The sequence below is a fragment of the Oryzias melastigma genome, linkage group LG24 (assembly GCF_002922805.2).
Source record: "Oryzias melastigma strain HK-1 linkage group LG24, ASM292280v2, whole genome shotgun sequence".
NCBI classification, from domain to species: Eukaryota; Metazoa; Chordata; class Actinopteri; order Beloniformes; family Adrianichthyidae; genus Oryzias; species Oryzias melastigma.
The window spans coordinates 23,066,316-23,078,332 of record NC_050535.1 but is presented as its reverse complement, the minus strand read 5'-3'; the positions used below and the strand labels follow the sequence as shown (position 1 = coordinate 23,078,332).

The following is a 12,017-nucleotide window of genomic DNA, read 5'->3' as shown; positions in this document are numbered from 1 at the left end:
AATGAATATCCTTTTTTCAATTTTCAATCCTCATTATTACATTACAAATAACTATTAAGATGAGCAATCAACCTAAATAACATTTCTAAAATGTACAAAATAGCCTATAAGTGCAGAATACTCCCAAAAGTGAGTATTCTGCATTGAATTGTTGTACAATTCTGAATTGTATTATTTTTTGGTCTAATTATTTTATCTTTGCAGTGATTGTGAGCGGATAGATATATATCAGGCTGGGAGGCTTAAGTCAAAATTCAAATTTGATTCAAAGTTTATGACTGATGTTGTGGTGATAAGCAAAACAATATGCTTTTCCTTTTTTTAAAGAAAAAAAATATATATATTCAAGACTCAAGATCAACTTTATTGATATATATATTTATATATATATATATATATACCGTTTAAATATATTTTTACGCAATACATTAACTTTCTCTAAGAATAATTTAAAATACAAACCCTTTCTAAAAAAAAATGAATATCATAAAAAAAATTATTAATTTCCACAATTCATTTCTAATTCAGTGTATACATTTATACACTGAATTAGAAATGAATTGTGGAAATTATACATTGTATACACATTTAGGAACCACTGCTTAATTGATTGCAAGTATTCTTTTTTTTGTTTTTACTAATATTAGATTCTAGCTCATTAAACCCATGAAACCATTTATCTTCTTCCATTTATCGGGGACCGGTTTGCGGGGGCAGTAGTCCAAACAAAGTTCCCTGGGCTTACCTCTCACCACCCACTTACTCCAGCTCCTCTGGGGGGACCACGAGGCGTTAGCAGGCCAGCATGCCTTGGGTCTTGCCCTGGGGCCTCCGCCCAGTGGGACATGACCAGAACACCTCCACGGGGAGGCGTCCGGTAGGCATTAGGACCGGATGCTTGAGCCACTTCAACTAGTTCCTTTCGATGTGGAGGACCAGCAGCTCTCCTCCAAGCTCTCTCCGGTTGACTGAGCTTCTCAACTCATCTCTAACGCTGTGTTCACACCGAACGCAATTCGCTCGAAAGAGTCACGTGACTTATAAAAAATCTGCAAATACGTGAAACTGCGAATAAAGAAACGCAAATAAGTAGTGGAATGTTGTAGTTCCTATCAAACCTGGAAATCAACTGACATTTAGGGAGCTATTCGCTTTTATTAAATCTAACTTTATTTTTCAGATATTTCAGATCAGACCGACTGAACCCTTTGCTTTGGGCCAGTCCAGAAAAATGTGCCCTCTATTGTTTGTGAAAGACTAGTTAAATCATGTCATGATCGATTTCTGACCTGCAACCACACAAACCATCCACTTTGGACAGAAACATCTGAAAGGTCAGGGGGCAGAGTAACCTAGTTACAGTGCCTGCACCTCCAAGACAAAGACAGCAGCAAACACAGTTGCAGCAAAAGGTGTTATTCAAATTTCACTTATGGTTTTTTTAATAAATAATTGCTGAAAAGAAATCTTGGTAATGATATCCAGCTCTAGTCACAGGCTTAGGATTCTCCAGAGCCTGCTTTCATGTGGTAGAGGTGTGGACATCCAACAAAGTCCGTTCTGATTGGCAAAAGTAGATGTCATAGAAATGTTGACTCAAACCCACTCTGACCTGTCACAGCTTACAGTCGTCATTTGGTTCTCACGTGGCTACATCCATACCACGTAAAAAAGCAACTGAATCGACTTTAATTCGTTGAGTAAGCCTTTTTCTATAGGTGATGCGAACTCTGTGTAGTTCACTTATACATTCAGTGTTTGAAACTGTTGGGCCAAATCCAAATTGTTGTCATGGTCATTAATACTGCTTGACATTGTCATTAATAGTTGCCGCTCATTTGTAAGAGCATAGCTGCCAGCTCTTGGAAAATACATACCAACTGTTTAGGTCATTACTTACATTTAAATGTAAACTTCTGCCCATCAAAGCACACCCATGTAAAGAATGTCTTTCTCCACTGCACAATAGGAGCAGAAAGGATTTTTGAACACTACTATAGCTCCAAGTACCCCTATAATTGAAGAAATAGGGAGAAGCCAGAGGGTCAGAGAAGCACTTTGGATTTAGCCTTACATTCATTCGGCCCTCAAAGTTTTCTAAATGGTAAATGAAGTCAGCAGAGTGATTGAGGGGTTTCCCACTTTTGCAGCAGATGCTTAAAAGTCGAAAGTTCGATTCCAAGTAGGAACCGTTATGATTTACGCAGTTCTACTGAAACCGAAAGGAACAGCAGTAAAGGGGTCCTGCATTTCTGTGCTTACTTTCATTGAAGATCTATTTGTCTTTGGACATGTCAATAAAATTTCCTCGGTTCAGTACTTTGAAGTTGAAGCCAATCCCATTGCCTTTCCTGTGATAGTGGGCGGGCTCATATAAAACCGCTGACGAGGCGAGCACGAGAGCATGCGATGCACAACACTCAAATGTCTGGCTGCATTTCACAGCAGATCACTGAAGTTTGATAGGTCGCTGAATCGCACCAGCCAATCAAGAACTCAGCTTTGGGCATATGACGTTTTCAGTGCCTAGATCAGCGGGAAAATACTAATCCAATACGAGCATTTTGAACTGTCGCAGTGCGGCGGTTCTCTGGCTGTTGCCTGGGAGAGAGACAGGTGCTGCGGGAAGCAGGGGCAGCCAGCTTGGCTCTCCTGAACTGTGATGCTTTATTTATTTTCTTTGAGACGATAATAATAATTAAAAAAAAAGGTCCCCTATTTGTCCCTCTCTCCGGTTAATGCAGAACAGCCTTCAAACTCAGTCACAGAAACACAGAAACAGTGGAAGCAGCTGTCATCCAGACACCCTCAGAGTGAGATTCAAACACCAGTAACTCCTCAGACAAGCTCAAAATCACGTTTGACGGTTGGCAAGGAGTGAATTTGCCGTGCGGCGACAGAGCGGCACACCGCCGGATTGCGGGAAACAGGGGCCACCGCCGGTTTGCGAAAGAGGTTGGGGAGATCTGATTGAATAGGAACAGCCAGCACGTCAAAAAACGACAACATCCAAAACATCAATGTTTGACACCGAGGACTGAACCATGCATCAGTATGTGACTTAGGAATGGAAATGTGTTGATTTGGGAAGATATAGACTTTATTTTTATTACTGATGTACCAAAATTGGCACCGATTAGGAACCGAAACCGAAACCAAAGAACCGCTTTGGCACCAAAACCACATGGAACCCAATCGGTGTGAATCCTAGTTGTTCGTCTTGCAGAGAATGTGAGGGAGGAGCTCATTCTGTAGAGAACAGCTATTTGGTATCATAGTATTCTGGCCGGGCACAAATAAGAATATTAACATCTCCTCCATGATAGATTGTCAAACTTTTGCTACTTCCATTATTAAAAGAGATGCCATTTATACTTCACTACCAAATCATAATCCCTGATTGGTCAAAGTTCAACCTGGTTTCACTTTCAACAAGCATTCAATGGCAGCATGTTTTGTACATGGAGCCTGAACACGGTTGTAAAAACAATGCATGGACACGAGTTTTGCAAATTTAAATGGACTTTCCATAAGAAGTGGTCACTTGATTGTGAGTTGCTGAAAGCGGTGTGAACATAAGTTGAACCAACAGTATATGTTTGGGAAAAAAAAGGCAGAGGTTGTAAATTTTGTAATTTTTTTTTAATGACTTGTAAATAAGGCTAGTAAGAGAGAGCAGTTACAGTTGAATCCATACCCACATACAAATCAAAAAATCTTCTTGATTCCCATTAAAAGCTGCAGCAGCAAGCTAAAAACAAAACATGTCTATTAAACTCATGCAGCTCTTTAGTGATGGCTGGCTGGATTTCATTTCATTCCAAATTAGTTCACAAACAGTTTTAATGGACCTGAAACTTAAAAGCAAAAATAGAAACCTGGAAAGCAAACCACTGTACTTTTTAAATGAGATCCCACCATTACCAGTGCATTTAGAATCCCCAGAAAGTTCCAGAAAAATAAAAAAAGACCAACATCTGTACAACTTAGAGCACCAAAAGAGCCCATAAAGCCTGTGGGAGGAAGCTGCAAAGAGCTTGTCACTGAAAACTAAACACTATGGGTTGTTTCTGTGTGGGGTCATCAACCAAGTCTTTCACAGCATGTCGTCATCATCTTCTCCTCCCCCATACATGTCAGCCAGCTTCTTGAAGCGGGGGCCCCACTCGTTGAGGCAGTTGTAGTCCTGATCTCCGCTGTTGCTAGAGTTCCCAGATGAGAGGCTTCCAGCGTCCGAGCCCCCGCCCTCGTAGTCAAACACCAGGAGAGAGTCGTAGGGGGCCGCGGTAGGGTCTTCATCTGCTGCCTTCAAGTTCTGGAAGATGGTAAAACAAAAAAAGGACATTTTAAAATTATTTCAAGAAAAACAAAGTCCCTACAGAGGCTTGGTTGCATCACTTACGTCATCAATGAAGTTGCCAATTTCATCTGGGTTAGCAGGCAAAGTTCGGTATGTGGGGCGGGACATGGTCGAAGGCATCATGTCACTTCGCAATACATCAGGTTTGTTGTCGAGGCCATAGTGGAGAACGCTCAGATCAAAGTCCTGAGGAACAAGAGAACAGGTTCTAATTTAGTCACAAAATCCTGCCAGCATAGGTGTTTTGTCAGATCTCTAGTGTTTACCTGATCATCTTCTCCACCTCCTTCCTCAGCGTAGTGGAAGATGCTGTCTCTCATTAGTTCGTCCTTAATTAGTTTGTCCTTTTCGTCCTCTTTCTGTTGTCCCTTGTGTCTTTTGTATACATACAATCCCAAAATCGCAATTACTGAAATGAAAAGCTTTATTTAATGGAAGCTGGTTGACTGGTTTGTTTGTCATCATTAAAGTCAATAACACAGTGCAATGCAACATTGCCATGGAGACAGAAATCTGTCACCTGCATCACACTTTTTGGTCCTCCCTTCATCTTCCCACCCAGCAGCTCTATGACATGTTCTTTTTTGTTCAAAACGCCCAACATGAGCTGCTCTGCTGACATTTGGATCATTGAGCATTTTGATAATCAAAGAATTCCAATATCATTAGTCCCATAAATGGTTCCTTTCAGTTCAGCATTTGTGACTGACTCAAAAATTTTCTCACCCCGACTGCCCTTCCCCCTTGTTATTTTAAGTCATTGGGATTTATGACAAGCATTATTATGGGTAGTGAATGCAACTACCGTCTGTGCTCCGATTTTTTTTTGAAAGATTTTATTTTTATATTAGAAGAAAAAAAGACCCAAAAGGCTCCATCAACAGAATGCATTCATTCATTTCTGAAAAACTTGTACTCACCCAGCAGCAGCAGCACAGCTCCAAGTATTCCCCAAATATATGATGACATTGCTTCTTCAACGCCCTTTCTAGACCCAAGACAAACTCCATTTTCTGCACAGTCGCACACTTCTACATTTATGGAGCTGTCTTGCTCCAGGTTATCGCGGTCTGCAACCCTCAGGATCACTTTGTAAATTCCGGCAGGAATGTCAGACTTTTTCAAAGTCAACTCAATTCCGGTTCCTACAAGACAGAAAAGGGACAAGAGTTCAGTTTCAGATGAACCTGTGCATTAGTTCCACATTCTGTTGCCATTAAAAAAAAACACACACAACAAACAAACTGCTAAATGATTTCAGGATTTCGTTTATGCAAAGAGCATTAGAGACCAAGGGGAAGATAAAAAAAATAAAGCTGTGCTTTTTTCTCAAACATGGACAGCAATCGTACTGGTTTTGTTCATCTGTGCCGTCCAGTTGGCTTGAAACTTCTCATGTACCGCCACATTATAAGGAGAAGAATGAGCGGCTTCGTCTTTGTCCAAAACAGTCAGCAGTGTAGGAATGCGAGCTTTCCTGCAAACCTGAGAAAACACAATCACAGTCAGGCTCAAAGCAGTTCTTCCTCAAAATCAAAACCCAATTGGCTCTAAAGAAGCAAACACACACCATCGCTTTCCGTTCTTCAATTACTGGGGCGTTGTCGTTGACATCTTTAAGCGTAATGATCAACGTGCCAGTTCCAGTGGCTGGGACTGGATCTATTTTGAGATCACAGATAAGCATGAACAGGAGCAGCTTTTTCTCCTAAAAAATATGTAATATTATACTTAAAACTGTGATGCTTTAAACAAATTTGAAATGATAAATGTCTATAAAGAGAAGCAGTCTCTCTGCAGCTAGTAATTTTTTACAACATGTAATAATAAGTTCCACAGAATAGTAATCAGCTACAAGATATTTTCTTTGTTAATTAAACATGTTGTGTAGATAAATGTAAACAAGACTGAAGGGTCATCAAGAGTTCTAAACAGGAATAACTAGTGGCCGAGCATTGTTCTGCAGATAACTGACACTTAGCTAGTGAAATGGTCTGTTCCATTGCCAGCAATAAAGATATTACATTTTCTCCAAACAAGAAAATACTTTTAAAAATGACTTCCTTTAATTTATATGAATTTTTTTGTTTAATGTTTGCACAGATTTTTTTACCCTATTGGTGTTTCTATTCTGATTTTTTTTATTCCTCCTTTTTGCTCCTTCTTTTTTAGTTTCTATCACATTATCATTTTTTGTTTACTAAAGACTTGCAAATAAAAACTTTAACCTGTCGATGGCCGATATTTTTGTTTTTAAAAATGTCTGGAAAACATTAGTTTTTTTTTCTGCAGCACAGAAGTTCAGTTTGTGCACTTCACTCAGAGGGCAACTTAAAAAAAAAAACTTTTTTTTTTAAACATAAAATCTTACTTCACAAAAATAAATAAATAATCCATGATTTTTCTCTCTATTTCCACCTACCGTTGTCATAAGCACCGATGAGCGCCGTGTATTTATTGTCCGTCACACGAATAGACTCTCTGTCCATGAGGGTTTTCACCTTCACCAGCCCTGTATCCTCGTCCACTTTCAGCCAGCCTTCAGGGTCATCAATTATTTTATACCTGCACATCAAAATGAGAACTGAATGGTGGATCTGTTACAGAAATCATGTCTATACATTTTCAGGGCACTGAAAATGATTTTTTTTTTAAAGAATCTTTGTGTCTGTATGATTCTAAAAACAAGAAATGTTCACAACATGAAACTACTGTATGTAAACCAATGGTATACACAAAAGACAGACTATTTTATTATATGAAAAAGTTAGATTTAGAGACTTAAAATTATCAAAATTTGATTTACTGACTCATTTAACAACATTTTTTATTCTAAGTTTCAATTTCACAGCAGTAGAAATATATGCAAACTATCATGCACTTTATTAATATTTAGAATAAAGTAAAACAAATTAGAGAAAAAAGCACGTACTTCACAGTGTTTTCACGTGCAAAGTCTGGGTCTTCCGCCTCACACTTTGTGATCACACTGTTCACAGGTAAGTTTTCAGGAAAATGAACCAACATCTCCTTTTCTTTAAAGACTGGAGGCTCGTTGACGTCCTTCACGGTCACCACCACTGTGGCGGTGGAGGTGGTCACTTCAACGGCAAAAGGAACGTCGTTCTCCACAATAACAGATAGAGTGTGTGTTCTGCTTTTCTCAAAGTCCAGTCCCTAATGTTGGAAGAAAAACAGCAGTTATCAGTGTGAAGGACAGCTTCGACCCAAAACCTCTGTACATATGCTGAGTATTAAACTTTACTTTTTAAACAAAAACAGTGTGTTCAACTTAAAAACAGGATCCTTCAGAAAAATCTTTGATTTTACCTGAGCAGTTTTGATGATTCCTTCTTGTTTGTTTGATCCTGTTTCTATGGAAAACAACTTCTCAGGATCTCCACTGATAATCTTGAACTTGGCGTTCCATGCTGGGGCGTTCTGTTCATCTTTATCAGTTACTGACAATTTAACAACCTGAACCCCCACTGCGTTTTCATCAACTGATCCCTGATACTGGAAAAGATAAAATAATGAAAGTTCAAAGAGTGTTTGCTCACAAAACCAAAATATAAAACATAAAATATTAACGAAAGTTATCCAGCAAAAGACGGAGAAATTTCCTGCAGTATGACCTTAATGCTCTTTATAAAGAAATAAAAGCCTTTATTTACTCAAATAAAATTTTAATTTGTTAAAAAACTTTGACATGTTAATGTTAATTGTACAGTAATGTGTTGTACTCACAGTAGATTCAGGAAAGACTGGAGCGTTGTCATTTCTATCCGTCACTTTCAAAACTACTTTTGTTTTTCCAGTTAATCCTTCTCCTCTCAGATCTGCTGCCTGTATTTCCAGAGTGTACTCAGGATACGCCTGTTAAAGCACAACATCATCATGATAAGTTTGAAACAGCTCAAAGAAAGTTTTTTCCCTGCAACCTTGGAGTAACAGAGACATAAATAATCATTTTGAAAACAATGAAAATTCAAAGTTACTAAAAATCTGAATTGTTCTTATGATTAATAAAATAATAAAAACAGAAGGTGAAACTTTTAAAGATGTTTATTGAATTAAATACATATATCTGACTGTCAGTTATTCAAAACTATATATATATATATATATATATATATATATATATATATATATATATATATATATATATATATATATATATTGTTAAATGGCTTGTACGTCATATACTTGTATAGCACTTTCTGCCTTCCTTGGAAGGTCCGAAGGGCTTTACAGTCGCTGACCCATTCACCAATTCACATACAGAATGTGGCTCCGCTGCCAAACACTGGCAGGGACCCATCAGGGACCATTTGGGGCTCAGTGTCTTGCCCAAGACATATATATATATATATATATATATATATATACAATAAAGTAAATAAAAAGTAAAGACATATATATATATATACATATATATATATATATATAAGCTAAGCAAATGCTCTTTTAAGAAGATGTATTTCCAAAGCATTACCTCTCTGTCCAAACCAGCATCTTCAACCATGATGGCTCCATTGTTGGTGTTAATGACAAACATATGGTCACTGGGTAGCTTTGGTTCCTGGCTCAGAATAGTGTATTTGATAATCGAGTTGTCATTTCCTGGCTCATCAGCATCAGTGGCTAAAACCTGAATCACTGTAGTCCCTGAAGAGGTCAAACATTACAGCACAATTGAAACCAGAATTTGATGAAAAATTCCATCCTGTGTTTTGGGCCACAAGATTTTCAATTCTCTACTCTGTCAAAGGAAGTGATCAAAAGGTTTAAAATGAACGTTAATATCTATAATAGCGGTTATAACCATTTCTGCCATCTGGTCTCACCAGTAATTCATGCTTTGACTATGCAGCCATGAGGACACATCAGTACACCTAAAACAAACTTAACACACTTCAGTTTCATTCTGCTTCCATCTTAAAGAAACTGTCTGAATCACATTGGAGATTCACCTGCAGCTCTGAAATCTGCTCACTTCTAGAAAAAAACACAACTTTTGGGAAAGAATTTTCCCACCAACATTGAGCAAAAGTAACGTGTTTTGGAGAACAGGAGTAATGGATGTCAGAACTCAGTTCAGTGGAAAAACAAAACTCTTTGAAGGTGAACATTTACCACAGTATAAAAAGAAAATGCTTTCTGTCAATAAAACTTGTGTAGTTCAGCTTCACCACCATCAACCAAATTATTTACTTCATCTGATTCTGTTTTGTTCACTGGACTTTTATAACAATTAACGAGATCTGTTCTGTATTCAACTGTTTGACCAGCTTAACACACAAAAGGATAAGATACGGACAGAAAAACTATTATTTGTTTACACGTCTATTACAAATGATCCACTGATGTTACCTTTTGGTGAGGATTCAGCAACTTCTCCCACATAGGATGACTGTTCAAAAAGAGGTTTGTTGTCATTCATGTCAATTACATTGATGATAATTTCCATGGGATCCTCTGCAGTGTTCGACTCAGCAACAGCATGTGCCATCAGCTACAAAATAATAGAACGTGTTACCATGCAGGAAACATCAATACAAACTGTGAGATCAAATTTATTGTTAAAAAAAAAAAACACCTAAACCGTTGATATAATCGGTTTTATTTAATACAATGTTCATGACATCGTCAATAAGAAAGCCGTTTTGACAGCAAACTGGAGGGATCTTTTTAAGTAAATCTCCTCCGTGATATTCATCACTGAAATCAGACAGCAGTGTGAAAAATGGCACAAAAGTTACATCATACTGTATGTGGTCAATGCCACTGCTAAAAGAGATATGGAAATAAAAACTGAATACATACATTAAATCTAAAACCAAGTCTTATGAAAACATAAATAACTGTTGTTTGATGCCTCAAGCAGTTGCTTTCTCCTTCTGAAATACAAAAAGTCATTCTGACAGTAGGGGGCGGGGCTAGAGATAGTGATTCCAGCTCTTGTTAGAGAACCGGCTTCATGAAGAACATCTCTTCAGATTGTTTTGTTGCTTCATTATAATCGATAATATAAAATTATGCACAAAATGAATTAGTACTACTACTAATAAGTACTTTTATTTAGGAATGTTGATTGGATGCTTTTATTTATTAACTTCAGATAAAATGTAATTAGAATAATGATAAAATGACTTCTATTACCATTCAACTTTTGACTTGATTCATTGTTTTTTTATTTAAAGTGAAACAACTTATTGCTGTATATGTCTCTTACTTGTGCAAGTGCGCGCTCTCCGTGCACCTGCAGGTGTTGCGAGCTTTCGCCCCTCCCTCTTCAGCTCAGCGTAAACGCAAACAGCGAAGACTATTAACTTTAAATCTTTTACAGTCAAGGTGCAAACTCATATTGACAGGTCAGTGTGAAAAAAAAAGGAAGAACAGGTAAAAGAATCAATATATGATGACTTCCAGGAATGAGCGGGAGCTCGTGTTGCATCGGGGCGGGTCTCTGCTGCTCACCTGTGTGTGTGGGAGTCTGACACGGACACGGTATTTCCCAAATCGTGGCATATGTATGCATTTTACTGAGACTGGGCTGGACATGGACATGAGAAGTCTCCTCTAGTCTCCTCGCAGGTTCTCAGTCTCTTATAGGATTTTTAATTTAGGCACTGGGATCACAGCATCCCGGGCGTGTCTGGACATTGACCATTGACTGTATATTATTTTTACAGTCAATGACATTGACCGATAACCCCCACTTTGCAGTGGAATGCGTGCTCGTGCATGTGTGCCGGTTGCTTTTTTTCCTTCTCCGTTTTGTTTTATTTAACCAAGAGAAAATGTCAGAGCCTTCAAAACCAAAGTAACGGATAAACGAGGGTTTACTTTCTACAGTCCAGTAATTGTAATTTTTTACTGAAATTTGACCTGTAATTTCTTACGTTCCTTCGTTACTGACAAAAGTAATTCAATTACAGTAATTTGTTACTTTTTAATCCGTTACACCAACACTGGCAAGAGGAAACTACAAAAAAAAAAGTTAGATTTTTTTTTTTTTAAAACCGTACCTCATTCTTACCTTATAGCGTGCTTGTTTCTCTCTGTCGAGTCTCTGATGAACATAGAGGTCCCCGGTGTTTTTGTCCATTGTAAAGAGTCCTACTGGATCTTCATCAGCTCCTGGACCCGTGATGCTGTAGGTGATCGTCTTTATTTTGTCCTCATTGGAGCGAATCTGAACAAACCAGGACTCATTAAAAACCCACGACAACAAGACTAACTTTACTTTAGCAGACAAACATTAATCAAATCAGGTTAAAATATCTCATTAAAATTCGAGACAAAGGCAGATTTTTTATTACAGCTTTGCAATTGCAACTTTAAGTATTGTAACTTTTGAATTCGACTTTTTAATTTGACGAAATACTTAAGAATTTGACCAAACTAAAAACCAAAATAAATGAATAAATCAAATAACTTATCCAAAAAAGAAATAGCTGTTATGTAGTACATTTTGACGTTCCTTACCTGAACCATTTTAAATGGAAAGGGTCCATTGTGATTCTCAGGATGATTGATAGGAGGGATAACCCAGTCTCTCTTCCTCCTGCTCAATCCATTTCTCAACTTGGGAAAAAAAAGGACTGCCATGTCTGGATGTCCCGCAGTCTAAAAACAAACAATACAATATTAT

At 37.8% G+C, this 12,017-nt stretch overlaps 1 protein-coding gene across 1 annotated transcript in view; it reads right to left on the bottom strand.

The window, feature by feature from the left end:
- Nucleotides 1–3,647: 3,647 nt before the first annotated feature.
- Nucleotides 3,648–12,017, bottom strand: part of LOC112137669 (cadherin-1) — a 15,301-nt gene continuing 6,931 nt past the window's right edge. The window contains exons 2-15 of the mRNA XM_036210626.1: nucleotides 11,852–11,992; nucleotides 11,403–11,558; nucleotides 9,734–9,875; nucleotides 8,856–9,028; nucleotides 8,108–8,236; nucleotides 7,691–7,876; nucleotides 7,293–7,537; nucleotides 6,783–6,925; nucleotides 5,931–6,022; nucleotides 5,713–5,845; nucleotides 5,281–5,505; nucleotides 4,627–4,769; nucleotides 4,403–4,546; nucleotides 3,648–4,315 (exon numbers count right to left, since the gene is read on the bottom strand). Coding sequence (XP_036066519.1) covers nucleotides 4,097–4,315; nucleotides 4,403–4,546; nucleotides 4,627–4,769; nucleotides 5,281–5,505; nucleotides 5,713–5,845; nucleotides 5,931–6,022; nucleotides 6,783–6,925; nucleotides 7,293–7,537; nucleotides 7,691–7,876; nucleotides 8,108–8,236; nucleotides 8,856–9,028; nucleotides 9,734–9,875; nucleotides 11,403–11,558; nucleotides 11,852–11,974 — 2,253 coding nt within the window. The 5' untranslated portion in view covers nucleotides 11,975–11,992 and the 3' untranslated portion in view covers nucleotides 3,648–4,096. The remainder of the gene's footprint in view (nucleotides 4,316–4,402; nucleotides 4,547–4,626; nucleotides 4,770–5,280; nucleotides 5,506–5,712; nucleotides 5,846–5,930; nucleotides 6,023–6,782; nucleotides 6,926–7,292; nucleotides 7,538–7,690; nucleotides 7,877–8,107; nucleotides 8,237–8,855; nucleotides 9,029–9,733; nucleotides 9,876–11,402; nucleotides 11,559–11,851; nucleotides 11,993–12,017) is intronic.